The sequence below is a fragment of the Rattus norvegicus genome, chromosome 8 (assembly GCF_021556685.1).
Source record: "Rattus norvegicus strain SHRSP/BbbUtx chromosome 8, alternate assembly SHRSP_T2T, whole genome shotgun sequence".
Taxonomy (NCBI): domain Eukaryota; kingdom Metazoa; phylum Chordata; class Mammalia; order Rodentia; family Muridae; genus Rattus; species Rattus norvegicus.
In genome coordinates this window covers 83687519-83702476 of record NC_141541.1, presented here as the reverse complement: position 1 = coordinate 83702476, position 14958 = coordinate 83687519, and the positions used below count along the sequence as shown (strand labels likewise).

Here is a 14958-nt window from a genome sequence, read left to right as displayed (position 1 = left end):
CTGGGAATTGAACTCAGGACCTCTGGAAGAGCAGTCGGTGCTCTTAACCACTGAGCCATCTCTCTGGCCCCACCCCATGCTTTTTAAGAGGCTGTGTGTGGGGGGTGTATGTGTGTGGATGTTTGCTTGACTTGCATGCATGACATTTATGCAGTGCCTGAAGAAGCCACAAGGGGGCGTTGGATTTCCCCCTTGGAACTAATTACAAAAGGCTGTGAGTCATCATGTGGGGTCCCTGGATTGAACTCTGGTCCTCTGCAAGGGCAGTAGGTACTTTTAACCCCTGAGCCATCTCTCCAGCCCCCACAAGTTTTTGTTTGTTGTTTGTTTTTTTGAGACAGAGTCTTACTAGGTAGTTCACATTGAAACCCTCTATCCTCCTGCCTCAGCACTGCTGGGATTACAGGTGGGTCACCACACCTGTCTTAGAAACTTTTAAGTAGAGGAGAAAGGAAATCACCTTTCTAGGTGACTCAAGGCAATGAAAAACTGGGAGCCAGGGGATCAAAGCATTGACTGTGTGTCTTAAAGCACGTCCCCTCCCTCTACCTGACGCTCCTCTTCTGTGAGGGGGTCCTCAGAGCTGCAGAGGCTGTGATGGAAGGTGGTAGGAAGCCAAGGACATGTATCCAGTGGCCCCACTCTATGTCTACCATAGGGGCGATGGGAATGTAGACATGGGAAGATGCTGTTGCTGGGACAACTCAGCCTCAGGTGCCTCATGGCTCTGAAATTGCCAAGTGTCTCCTTAGTTGACACACTGGAGGATGAGAAGTATCTAAAGGAGCTTGTGTGGGGGAGGGGGCTGGCCCTGTCATCCTCGACTGTGGATGAATGGCTTCCCCAGTTCGGACCTTCTTTCCTAGGAGCTAATCTCACATTCCCCAAAGCATCTGCTGAGCACAAGGAAGGCGATTTTGTAGTCCTTCATGGCATCCTGACTGAAAGGACTGCCCCCCCCCCCCCCCCCCCGCTGCCGCTGCCCCGTAATAACAGTATCCTGATGCCTCCACTCCTGCTTTACTACTAGAGGAAGCTCAGGTGAGAGAGAGAGAGAGAGAGAGAGAGAGAGAGAGAGAGAGAGAGAGAGAGAGAGAGAGAGAGAGAGAATGTATTAGCCAGCTAGTCTTCTCTGGGGGAGGGGAAAACATGAGATTGAGAGATGGAGGCAGGGGTGACATATTCTACACAAAGCAAGCTTTGTCCTCTGGTACAAGGAAGGGTTAAGGTAAGAGGCACTGGCTGCCTGCCATTCTCCGTTTCCCTGGCCAGGGAAAGGCCACCTGGAGCTTGCTAATTGCACCAGCAGCTGCTTTCTCAAGTCTTCCCTCCCCAGGCCCAGCCGCCTGTTTAATCCTGAGGTACTTAGGACCCAGTGTGGCATTCAGTAAGAGTTACAGGGAGCTACGGAAGAGCAAGATGTCCTGCAATACAGCACCATAGCATCCTGACCTGTGACATCACGCCGTCATTAGCTCCTTCCCTATGTGGCGAGTAAGGGATCCAGACTTAGCAAGCTGTGGGGCCTGACCCCAGAGCACGGATCCTTCCTTCTCTGCCACTTCTGAGATCTCAGGAAATGCCTGATATCTAGGACCAGATGCCCGGAGGTGGTATGTGGTGTATCTATGTGTGTTTTTGTAAATTCCAGCATTTAACGTTGATAAGGAATTCCCAGCCCACCCCTGATCCAAAGGAGCACAGAGAGTTGGCCAGCTCTGCATCTAAGACTTGCATCTAACAGCACAAAGCCAATGTTGGCTATGAACCAACCCAGAGGGGTGGCTTCTTAAAGCCAGTCACGAAATCTTCAGTTTCGATGAACAAGACTGGGGTGGCCTGTGGTTAACTGCAGCAGCACCTCCCACTGGAGCCCTGGAGGACGTCTGAGCCTTCTTTTTCACCACTGCTGGTTCTGTCTCTGTGCCTTCCACACAGCCTCCCAACCCTTACGTAATCTATACCTCCTAGACTGACTTCCTAGCTTTGCAGTCTCCTTCCACACCTCCCACCTCTCCCTGAGATCTAGCTCCCTCTTCCCATCTGGATCCTGCCTGGGGATCAAACTACTTCCCTCCAAGTTCCTCCCCTGCCCAGGCTGTTTATGTCATTATCCACTATGGACAGCAGGGACCCTCACCGTGCCATCCTCAAGCAAGAGTCGGAGGACTTGGTCACCCACTCTGTAGTCCTTCGCAATTTCAGCAGACTTCCAAACTTCTTCAGGATCTGGGATCCAAACCCTGTTGTACTGACCACAGGAAAAGACAGGTTTAATCTCGACATCTGAAAACCCCAAACACAGATCATTAGATCCCCATAGGAAGCAGGATTACATCCTGTCAACTGGATCAATGCCCACGTTAAGAAGACTTTCAAGGTTAAGGGATAATTCTGTAGGTAATGTGATTGCTGTATTAAGCACAGGGACTTGTTCAAGTCCCAGCCGCCAAGTAAAAAGCCAGCCGAGGTGTTTAGAACCCTGGTGGATCCCTGAGGTAGGCCAGTCAGCCACCCTAGCCAATCAGTGAGCTCTAGATTCCAGTGAGACCCTGTCTCAACAAACATGGTGATGTCTGGCCTTTGTATGTGAACACACACACACACACACACAGGCACTCACACACAGGCACACACACATCATCTCAGAATACTAACGCGTCCTCTTGTGCTGTGAGGAGGTAATTTTAGTGTGCTGGCGATGCACCACCAGGCTTACTGGCCCTGTTTCATAGACAGCTGAGTTTCAAAGTTTCAGGAACAGATTATGAAAAACTGCAAGCTTGGGGTGGGAAGAAAATCTGAGGGTTCCCTAATAGAAAGTGGGAACTTTCTGCAAGACTCAGCAGAGGATTTGGGCTTCTATCAATAGACGACTTATTTAATTTCTGGTACCTCTTTTTATACCCGTAAAATGATATACAGTCCTCTTTACAGGGGCGCTAGGAGGCTAAGAATAGGTCCTGGAAAGCAATTGAGGCTGCATATGTGACTTTGGTGGTACAGTGCTTGTCTAGCATAAATGAAGCCTTGGGTTCTACCCCCAGGACTGAATAAACAAGACATAGTGGTGCACACTTGTAACACTCAGGAGGTGTGTGTGTGTGTGTGTGTGTGTGTGTGTGTGTGTGTATGGTGTCAGGAATTTAGGGTCATTCATGGATATATACCGAGTTCAAAGTCAGCCTGGGATACACAGGACCCTGTTTCTAAAACAAAACAAGCAAATAAAAGCACTTCATAAAATACTAAAGAAGCACGGTTGTTACAGAAGCATTATCCAGGACTGTTCTTATTTTGAAACAGGGTCTCAGCCTGCTTCCCAGGCTGGTCTGAAACTGGCAGTCCTCCTGCCTTCCGAGAGCCAGGATCACACACACACCCATCGCACTTGGCTATTGCTCAATTATCACTGCTGTACATTGGCAGTGGCCAAGGATTTTCACCTTGGGGACTGCAGAAGGCCCTGGGCAGTTGCTCACTCAGCTCTCTTCCCAACAGGAGCTGGTGGTCTCCTGTCAGTGTTGTGCAGCGTATCCTACTGTGCTCCTGAACTGTGTCCCTCCAGGATTCCTGCAGTATGGCCGTCCTGATCCCTGATGTGGTGACTGTTTGGGGCCTGGGAGCTCACCGAGGGTAAATGAGGTCTGGTGTGAGAGCCCTGACAGGATGGGATTATAGGAACAGTGGCCTTATAAGAAGAGATTTGGCAGGGCTGGCAAGATGGCTCAGGGGATAAAGGTGTTTGCCACTGGCTCTGGCAACCTGAGTTCCATCTCCAGGATCCATGTGGTGAAAGGAGAGAATCAATTCTGAAGGTTTTTTTTTTTTTTTCTGACTTGCACCTATGCACTATGGCACACATGCACCCTCCAATACTAATAAATATAAATAATAAATTAATAAATAAAAATAATAATTTTTAAAAAGGAGATCTGACAAAGTACCAGTGTAGGTTCCCAACCCTCCAGGAGAGCCCACTGTGCTGGGGAATAGGTAGGCAAACAGGAACATGAACGGGAGGCCCTCACACAGAGACGCTGTGCAGTACCAAGAACAGCAATAAGAACCCTACCTAAGACAGCCACATCCTTCCCCGAGGCAGGCGGACTTTCTGAAAGTTGACTGTAAAGATCTCAGAACCAAGGCACTGGGCGATGGCCGCTCAGAAAAGTGCTTACCTTGCAGAACAGTGCTTTGCACTCTATTTCTGTGATAAATCACTGGCCCAAAGCAACCTGGGGAGGATGAGCTTTATTTGGCTTATATATCCTGACCATAGTCTATTGGTAAGAGAAGCCAAGGCAGGAACTCAAACAGGGCAGAAACCTGGAGGCAGGAACCAAAGCAGAGGCCATGGAGTTCTGCTTACTGGCTTGCTGTCTATGGCTTGCTCAGCCTGCTTTCTTATAGAACCCAGGGCAACCTTACCAGGATAACCCTGTCCATGATGGGCTAAGCCCTCCCACATCGGCCTTTAATCAAGAAAATGCTCACCACAGGCTTGCCTAGTGGTCATTCTAATGGAGGTATTTTCTCAACTGAAGTTCTGAAGTTCCCTCTTCCCATATGAACCTGGCTTGGGTCAAGTTGATGACGACATTGTCCTCCTCGTCGTCGTCATCGTCACCACCACCACCACTACCACCACCACATCATCATCATCATCAAATCTAACTTTGTAAGCCTGAAGACCTGCATATAATTCCAAAACCTTACATAACAATGCTAGGTGTTGTGTCTTGTACTCTGTAGTTGTTTGAGAATGACCCTCATAGGTTCGTATATTTGAATGCTTAGTTGCCAGTTAGTGGAACAGTTTGGGAAGGATTAGGAGGTGTGGCCCAGTTGGAGTAGGTTGACCTTGTTGAAGAGGATGTGTCACTGGGAGTGGGCTTTGAAATTTTTTTTTACACTTTTAAAAATTGGATATTTTATGTATTTACATTTCAAATGTTATTCCCTTTCCCAGTTTCCACTTCTCCTACCCTCCCTTCCCCTGCTTCTATGAGGATGCTCCCCTCCCAGCCACCCACTCCCACCTCACCACCCTGGCATTCTCCTACACTGGGAAAACGAGCCTTCACAGGACCAAGGGTTTCTTCTCCTATTGATGACATACAAGGCCATCCTCTGCTACATATGGGGCTGGAGCCATGGGTCCCTTCATGTACTCTTTGGTTGGTAGTTTAGTCCCTGGGAGCTCTGGGGGGGGGTTCTGGTTGGTTGATATTCTTGTTCTTCCTATGGAGTTGCAAAACTCTTCATTTCGTTCAGTCCTTTTTCTAGTAACGAACTATAGAAATGATCCCTGAAAGTATAGTCTTTCAGTCCTTTTTCTAACCTCTCCATTGGGGACCCCATGCTCATTCCAATGGTTAGCTTCAAGCATCCTCCTCTGTATCAGTAAGGCTCTGGCAGAGCCTCTCAGGAGACATCCATATCAGGTGTCTGTCAGTCAGCACTTCTTAGCATCAGCAATAGTGACTGGGTTTGGTGGCTGCATATGGGACAGATCCCCAGGTGGGACAGTCTTTGGATGGCCTTTCCTTCAGTTTTTATTCCACTCTTTGTCCCTGTATTTCCTCCCGTGAGTATTTTGTTCCCTTTTCTAAGAAGGAATGAAGCATCCACATTTTTGTCTTCCTTCTTCTTGAGCTTCATATGCTCTGTGAATTTTTTCTTAGGTATTCCAAACTTTTGGGCTAATATCCACTTATCAGTGAGTGCATACCATGTGTGTTCTTTTATGACTGGGTTATATCACTCAGGATGATATTTTCTAGTTCCATCCATTTGCCTAAGAATTTCATGAAGTCATTGTTTTTAATAGTTGAGTTACTCTATTGTGTAGATGTACCAGATTTTCTGTATCCATTCCTCTGTTGAAGGACATCTGGGTTCTTTCCAGCTTCTGGCTATTATAAATAAGGCTGCTATGAACATAGTGGAGCATGTTTCTTTGTTGTATGTTAGGGCATCTTTTGCGTATATTCCCAGGAGTGGTATAGCTGGGTCCTCAGGTAGCACTATGTCCCATTTTCTGAGGAACTGCCAGATTGATTTCCAGAGTGGTTGTACCAGTCTGCAATCCCACCAACAATGGAGGAGTGTTCCTCTTTCTCTACATCATCGCCAGCATCTGTTCTCACCTGAGTTTTTGATCTTAGCCATTCTGACTGGTGTGAGGTGGAATCTCAGGGTTGTTTTGATTTGCATTTCCCTGATGACTAAGGATGTTGAACATTTCTTTAGGTGCTTCTGAGCCATTCAATATTCCTCAGTTAAGAATTCTTTGTTTAGCTCTGTACCCCATTTTTAATAGGGTTATTTGATTCTCTGGAGTCTAACTTCATGAGTTTTTGTATATATTAGATATTAGCCCTCTATTGGATATAGGATTAGTAAAGATATTTTCCCATCCTATACTCAACAAAACTGAAATTATGGATGAAATGGACAATTTTCTAGACAGAGACCAAGTACCAAAGTTAAATCAGGATCAGACAAACCATCTAAACAGTTCCATAACCCCTAAAGAAAGGCTTTGAAGCTTTAAAAGCCCATTCCAGGTCTTTTCTATCTGCCTGGTGCTTGTAGGTCAGGATGTAAAGCTCCCAGCTATTGTTCCAGCACCAAGCCTGTCTGCCTTCTGCCATGGTGGCCCTGGATTCACCCCTAAACCTGTCAGCAAGCCCCCAGTTAAATGCTTCCACTTATACAGGTCACCTTGGTCATAGTGTCTCACCATAGCAATAGAAGGGCAACTAAGACACGCTCATAATCCTGAGCTTGGCGTGGGGGTAGGGTGGAGACAGGTAGACCCATGGCCAACCAGCCTAGCCTACTTGGTGAATTATAGGCCAAGTGAAAAACCTTGCTTCAAAAAACAAGGTAAGGGGTTGGGGACTTAGCTCAGTGGTAGAGCGCTTGCCTAGCAAACGCAAGGCCCTGGGTTCGGTCCCCAGCTCCGAAAAAAAGAAAAAGAAGAAAAAAAAAAAGCAAGGTAAGACGGTACCTAAGAAAGTGCAATATCTAAGGTTAACCTTTTGACCTCTTCTCTCTCTCTCTCTCTCTCTCTCTCTCTCTCTCTCTCACACACACACACACACACAGGGTCTCTCTCTCTCTCATACACACACAGAGTCTCTCTCTCTCTCTCTCTCTCTCACACACACACACACACACACACACACACACACACACACATAGTCACACAGTCTCTCTCAGGTTCTTTAAGCTCGAGAGTCTCAAGAGGGGGTTGGAGGAAATGTAGAACAGGAAAAAACAAAGAGGTCCAGGGCATCCATACTAGATAGGCCGACGGGATCATTATCTGTTAGCTAACGTAAATTGTCTTGATTCGCAGACAGTCATTAAACATTGATCATGACTAAGTCACCTAAGTAGATCTGATCCTTGATAGACAGGAGCTGGGTTAGATGTAAAATGGGAGTTGGGGAGGTGAGAGAAGCTTAGAGAAAGGAGAGAAACTGAGAGAAGCTGAGAGAAAGGAGAGAAGCTGAGAGAAAGGAGAGAAGCTGAGAGAAAGGAGAGAAGCTGAGAGAAAGGAGAGAAGCTGAAAGGAGAGAAGCTGAGAGAAAGGAGAGAAACTGAGAGAAGCTGAGAGAAAGGAGAGAAGCTGAGAGAAAGGAGAGAAGCTGAAAGGAGAGAAGCTGAGAGAAAGGAGAAAAGGGGAGGAAAGACAGGAGAGACGTGGGGGGTGGGAGGGAGAGAGAGAGAGAATTAATATGACAATGGAGGTAGCCCAGCAGACAATCAGGCAACAACCCAGACCTGCATGGAGCCCTGAACACATAGACACACCTCTTAGATATACCCACACCCACCACGTGCATCCTTGTCATCACAACCACACATCGCCTACCTCAGGTCTGCTAATCCAAGTGTTTGCTTATCACTAGGTGGAACCTGGGGAACCCCACCGAAGATGGGGAGGAAGGATGGCAGGAGCCAGAGGGATAGAGGACACCGGAAGAGCACAGTCCACAGGATCAACTGAGCAGGGCTCACAGGAGCTCACAGAGGCTGAAGTGCCAACCGTGGATGCTGTGTGGGTCTGAGCTCCGTTCTCTGTGTATTTGCTGTAGTTGTGTAGCTCAGTGTTCTTGTGGCCCCTAACAGTGGGAGTGTGGATGTCTCTGACTTTTGTCTGCTCTTGGGACCCCTTTTCTCCTACTGGGTTGAAACATCCAGACTTGATATGAGGGCTTGTGCCCACTCTCACTGTAATTTGTTAAGCCATGTTCTGTGTGTATCCCAAGATACACACATGTTCTGTGTGTAGCAAGAATCGTCCATTATAAGATTTCAGAGCTAAAAGTCTTGTAATGATCTGCTGAGATCTTCCTGTCAAGTTTAGAGTGGCTGACAGCTTATTTTAGATGCTGTATGAAGCAGGAGAAAGTTGAGGTGTTCAGATGGGAGCCTCTCTGGAGGATGAGGTCCCTTCGGCTCAGACTTTCAGAGGAACACTGGGCTCTGGGAGCTACTAAGCAGCCGCTGAGCTGGTCAATACTCCCATTTCACTGATGTTCGAATTCAAACCCAGAGAAGCCAAGAGCACACCAGAGAGAATCTTAAAGGACCAAGACAGCGCCTGTGACTTCTGCTTTGACATGCGTGTGGCTCTGACGATGACCCTGAGAAGCTACCTGCCTGACTGTCCAGGGCTTTCCTAGCGACCTCTGGAGTCATTTCAGCTAAAAGTATCATCCAGCGGCAGGTAGTGATAAAAGGCACGCGACTACGCTCCTCTTCTTTGCTACACGCACCTCAGCATCCCAGGTAACCATGCCCACTGGTCCTCCTGTCCAGGCCCATACACTGCCTGAGATCTAAAGTCCTACGTCAGAAACCCAGCCTGCCAAGCAAACACTCCAGTTTACTCAGCTCCACGGACATCTATTGTCCTCCTTCCCCACATTCCTCTATCCACGGGGCGACACTCTAAGCCACAGCGAGAGCTAACTGAAGCATTTAGAAAAATACACACAAGCTGTGCAAACAGAGTGACCAACTCTCACATGACTCATGAGACAGAAGCCTACATCCTGGAATGGCCAGCCAAGCTTGCCGCAGGGCTGAGAGCCAAAAGGCTGCCTCTAGGCCTTTGCTGGGCTTCCTCACCAAGGAGCCCAGAATGAAGCAAAGCTAGGACCAGAGAGCGCCTTGAGGAAGCAACAGGGGCTCAAGGTTATGTCACATCCTCCTGCATCACAGTCACCAGTGAGCTGTGGCCCACCTGTCTGAGGGTCTTCTGGCATTCACCATGCACGTGGCCTGAAGGCTGACACGGACTGTGTACTGACAGGAGCCTTCTCCTGGCTGTACTTCCTGGATTGGAATCTCTATGCTCAGGGCACCTGAGCCAGACAGGTGACATCACACCTCTGTTTTCTTCCTCTTCACTTATTCCTTGTAGGTCCCTCCCTGAGATCTCTGTCCCTTCCATGTGGCAAGCTGTTTCTAGAGAGTTCTAGCTACTTCTCCAACTGCTCCAGCGCCTGCACCTTTGAGCCCACAGCCAAGATTTATAGTCGATCTCAAGATTGCAATTCTAATACCTTTAGACAGCAGACCCCAAAGTCCTTGGCAATCCACAGTCCTAGTTCAAGTGGTGACGCGGCTTCGATAAAGGTGTCTGTGTGTGTGTGCAGCTGTAGAGGATGCTGAAGGGTGGACAGGGCTGACTGTCGATGGACCCTTCTTCACTTTTGACCTTTTGAACTACTCATAGATCAAACAATGGTGACTCTAACTTTTTAACGAGTTCCTTGTGTGTCTACAGTCCTGGCACCCAATCTCACCCGCGAACTCTTCATATTCAAGCAAGACAGGTACACAATTTAAAGACTGTACCTTTCTGGGCAAAGCCTACGTCAGCTCTGCCCACAGCCCACTGAGCAGCTGGTAGATGGCAACATCACCAGCAGAGGGGCTGACTGGAGAACGGCCTGGAGCAGCTTTTGACCCTACAACCTTTCTCAGCAGTGGTCAGGCATGTACAGGCTCTTGGTCTTCAGAGGCCTCTCCCATGGCACTGTGAAGTTCTGAGGCAGGGTTTGCACGGCTCCCTGCCCCACCACGGTGGGGCCTTGTTACTTGCTGGACACTGGGCTTGGTTCTATAGTTACTGTATACAGCTAGGAAGCAGATGGACTTTCCACAAGTCCTCTGTGTGGGAAAAAACTTCAATTCCTTGAAGATGATAAGGACAGGGCCCAGGTCAAGGCATTGAGAGGCATTAAGGATCCGACTCTGTCAGCTCTGCGTAACCTCAGACAACGTCCTTGATCTGAGCCCTGTATAGAATGGGATGTGAAGGTGTAACACATAATTTTTTTTCTAGACTATTTCAGATCAAAAGAAGGTTCTGAGGGTGATTTCTGGTTCATGGAAATATTCGTGCAAGATAAGAAAAAAATAAGATTATGTCCACAGCTGTCACTGTAAACAGAACCCCCCGTTCCTTCATGTGTGCACAGAGCAGGCATTTTGAGTGCTCTCACTGTGTCCTGGTCTTTACAGGTAGTGGTCGGCCGAGGAGAGCTGACCGTGTTAACAGTGTGCCGGTGGGTGCCGGCAGGAGGGCTGCTCAGATGGACGCTGAATGGTGTGCTCGCTCCTTAACGAAGCAGGTGCCAAGCCAGTGGTGACCAGGCAGACCAAGCTGTGAAGAACAGGCAGGCTGCCTAGCAGGCATGAGCCAGCTAAAAGTGGCAGGGGCTCAGTGAGGATGCAGAAGTGGGCCTTACGGCTGCATTGGGATTTGAGAGGGACAGACCACAGTTTTTAAGTGGGGATTGGTCAAACCAGTTTTTCTCAAAGGGATTTCGAGTAATTCTGCTTGGAACATTTCCAAGGCCGGCAGCTATGGAGAGAGGTGGGTTGCTTTGCACTTCCTGCCCCATGGACTCTCTCAGGAGTCCCCTCTCCCTCTGGGAAGCTCCCTTCCTGGTACTTCCCAGCCTTTCTGGCTCCTCCTCTGTGATGGCTCATCTGGCTGCTGGCTGCTGCTCCCTTGGCATGCAGACACTCCTCTGTCCCAGCCTTGGCTCTCTTTTCTCTTGCAGTGGCACTCCTGCCTTGGTTTCAGTGCCCACAGCCGGTGGAGGGCTCCCCTCTGAGGACTGAGCTCATTTTGAGAGATACCCCAGGCTCTGCACTCCCCACTCACTTACTCTCCCTTGTGTCTTCTCCTTACTTCAACACAACGCTGGTTAAAAAATAATGTGCTTGATGACCTCTCTCAGAAACATTTTCTTCTCCTAATGGCTTTTATGCAGCCCATACACACCCTGTTCTCAATCACACAGACGCCAGGTCATCCTTGGCGTGTCCCTTGTCCCCATATTTCCAGGCCAGTTTCTACTTTGGCGTCCCCACCCTCTGTGTCTAGGATCTATCCAGGCCCCTGAATGGCTGGGATCCTGAGGAGACAGCTTACCTACCACCCGGTCCTTCCATTTCCACTCAACACCCCCATCTGCTCCAGCTCTGTCTCCCCCACACTCTCTAGGCCCCAGCAGACATCAGGTTGTCATTTCTCACATCAAAGAACCAGAAAATACCTTGGTAGGCGAAACAATTCCGGAACAAAACAAAACACCTTTCTTTGCAGTGTTTCTACAGAGAAATCTGGAACACCCCACCCCCCTTTCTACAATGTCCTAACTTATTTTTGAGAAAAGTGTTGCTATTTAACCCTAGCTGCCTGGAACTTACTATGTAGCCCAGGCTAACATCAAACCCAAGGCCTCTTGCCTCAGTGCTGGGGTCACAGACAGTGATAGGGTTCTTAGAGATAGGGGTAGGTATACCCGTGTATTTCTGCTTCAAGAAAAAATCGTTACTCAAAACAGGTCAATGATCAGCCACCTATGCCCCAAAATACCCAACAAGGCAGGGTTTTTTTAAAGTTTTTTTTCTTCTTCTGATAATCACATGAAGACTTAGAAACATGGCAGGTCACCTGCTTGTTTACATTGTCTCTAGTAAAATATTCTAGATAAAAGGTTGAGCTTCCTGGTAGAGTGCTTGCCCAGAAAGCACAGGCCCTTGGTTCAGACCCCAGCTTGGGACAAGGATAAAGGTGCAGAATTGATCAGCAATGGTTTAAATGCCTCAGAGGGATTTCCTCTTCGATGTGTGCTGTAATTTATTCCTTAAACAAAACTCTTCCCCCAACCCCCATGGAAAGATAATCCTGACAAGGACCCTTTACTATACATTGATAGTGGAAGTGCCTTTTACATTTAAGGCATAAAGATAGGTGGGGTGGGGGATGTCTCTAATGCCACTGCTCCAGTAGCTGAGACAAAGTCTCCTCAAGTCTGGTCAGCCTGGGCTATGTAGGGAGGGCCACTCCAGTCAGGGACACAAAGCAAGAACCTGTCCTAAGAAATATGGTGAAGCATGGAGCCCACACCTTTAATCTCAGAACTCTGGAGGCAGAGGCAGGCAAAACTCTGTAAGTTTGAAGCCAGCCCCATCTCCCTAGTGGTTTCCAGGCTACCTGGAGTGACACAGTGAGACACAATCTCAATAAACAAAACCCCAAACCAAACAATACCCCTCCCCAAACCCCCATTAAGCTACTCGTGTGTGTGTGTGTGTGTGTGTGTGTGTGTGTGTGTGTGTGTGTGTAAATGTTCCAATAGAATCCATTCTAGTCCCATCTGTCAGAATTTAAAGGGTTCTAACTTCCCCTGCAACAGTGTAGCAGGATCTGTGTCATGGCTCTTTTTAAAGCGTCAATTATTTTCACCCTTTTTTTTTTTCTGGATGAGAATGAAGCTCTTAACCCCTGGAAGTTTTCCACAATGCTCGTGCTCAGGGTCAGGCCTGTCGGAGGTACTCTCTGAGCACATTGGCTAGTAAGAGCCCAACAGAGCCCGGGGTCTGGGACTCTGGGCTGCTGGTTCATGTGCTCAGACCAGGCAGCTCCAGGCAGATTCCCCTGAGGGTCTTCAACCCGCTCAGGGAAGCTCACCAGCATTCTAGACACCACCGATCTTGCCTCGGAGTCCTCCAGACTCCGAGGGCCTGGAAGGTCACAATGCTGGTTACAAAGGTTGTGGTGCTGGATCGAAGCTCCTGCCCACTGCGGGACTCAGATTCCATCAGTGGCAGCAGGAAGGGTCTGGGTGATCTAGCCACCGGGCATGGAATAGCAGCCTTCCGTTGGGTGTACCCACCCACAGGGGACCCGGGTGGAGCTGGCAGCTGCTCCCGGCCTCCGCTCCTCCACAGGTCCGGGCAGGTGCACAGATGTGTCCCCGCGCCCCTACCTGCGCGTAGAGCTCGGCCACCGCCATGGGCCTCCTCTGCTGCTGCTGCAGGGGACTGTGCGCGCCCAACCAGTCAGAGCCTGGCCATCTTGTCCAGAAGTTTCCCCGAGTGCCACGGCTCCCTTCCCCCGAGGGCTCGGGCGTCCGGACTAGGGCTGGCGGCGGGGTGGGGGTTGGCAGTCGGATTGGTGCTCGCCCGCAGCCCGCGCTGCCATTGGCCCGGCCCAGGTAACAGGTGAAAGAAACCCACAGGGGTCCCGCCCAAGTTCCTGCTCCCTCACAGCGCCGGGCAGGGCATAGGAAAACCAAAGAATCAGCGAGCTCACAGAACTTCTTAATTGAGGAAGGGGTCTGATAAAAGAAAAAAATCGTTGTTCTGCGAACATTTTATATGCAATAGAAAGTAAGATACAGATCAAGGAAAATGCACCCAGAGATTAAACCGGTAAAAACCTCATTTGACCTTTATGGCCAGCGAGCTTCTACCTCTCTTAAAGGACAGACAAGAGGGCTGAATAAGAAGGGGCCTTTCACAACCAACAGATTGGGAAAAGATCTTTACAAATCCTACAACAGATAGAGGGCTTATATCCAAAATATACAAAGAACTCAAGAAGTTAGACCCCAGGGAGACAAATAACCCTATTAAAAATGGGGTTCAGAGCTAAACAAAGAATTCACAGCTGAGGAATGCCGAATGGCTGAGAAACACCTAAAGAAATGTTCAACATCTTTAGTCATAAGGGAAATGCAAATCGAAACAACCCTGAGATTTCACCTCACACCAGTGAGAATGGCTAAGATAAAAAACTCAGGTGACAGCAAATGCTGGTGAGGATGTGGAGAAAGAGGAACACTCCTCCATTGTTGGTGGGATTGCAAACTGGTACAACCATTCTGGAAATCAGTCTGGAGGTTCCTCAGAAAATTGGACATTGAACTACCTGAGGACCCAGCTATACCTCTCTTGGGCATATACCCAAAAGAAGCCCCAACATATAACAAAGACACGTACTTCACTATGTTCATAGCAGCCTTATTTATAATAGCCAGAAGCTGGAGAGAACCCAGATGCCCTTCAACAGAGGAATGGATACAGAAAATGTGGTACATCTACACAATGGAATACTACTCAGCTATCAAAAACAATGCCTTTATGAAATTCGTAGGCAAATGGTTGGAACTGGAAAATATCATCCTGAGTGAGGTAACCCAATCACAGAAAAACATACATGGTATGCACTCATTGATAAGTGACTATTAGCCCAAATGCTTGAATTACCCTAGATGCATAGAACACATGAAACTCAAGACGGATGATCAAAATGCGAATGCTTCACTCCTTCTTTAAAAGGGGAACAAGAATACCCTTGGCAGGGAATAGAGAGGCAAAGATTAAAACAGACACAGAAGGAACACCCATTCAGAGCCTGCCCCACATGTGGCCCATGCATATACAGTCATCCAATTAGACAAGATGGATGAAGCAAAGAAGTGCAGGCCGACAGGAGCCAGATGTAGATCTCTCCTGAGAGACACAGCCAGAATACAGCAAATACAGAGGCGAATGCCAGCAGCAAACTACTGAACTGAGAACAGGACCCCCGTTGAAGGAATCAGAGAAAGAACTGGAAGAGCTTGAAGG

The 14958-nt window shown here is 48.5% G+C and overlaps 1 protein-coding gene and 1 pseudogene across 9 annotated transcripts in view; both read right to left on the bottom strand.

The window, feature by feature from the left end:
- Myo5c (myosin VC) overlaps positions 1-13656 on the bottom strand; it is a 77203-nt gene extending 63547 nt beyond the window's left edge. For 5 of the 9 annotated variants that reach the window (XR_015626653.1, XR_015626654.1, XR_015626652.1 and 2 more), the window contains exons 1-2: positions 13314-13656; positions 2141-2251 (exon numbers count right to left, since the gene is read on the bottom strand). Coding sequence is in view for 3 of the 9 variants with exons in the window: in XM_087562208.1 (XP_087418334.1) it covers positions 2141-2251; positions 13314-13340 (138 nt within the window). In the remaining 6 variants the exon portion in view is untranslated. 9 annotated transcript variants of the gene reach the window in all.
- Positions 5243-5327, bottom strand: LOC120094537 (small nucleolar RNA U3; annotated as a pseudogene).
- Positions 13657-14958: the final 1302 nt, after the last annotated feature.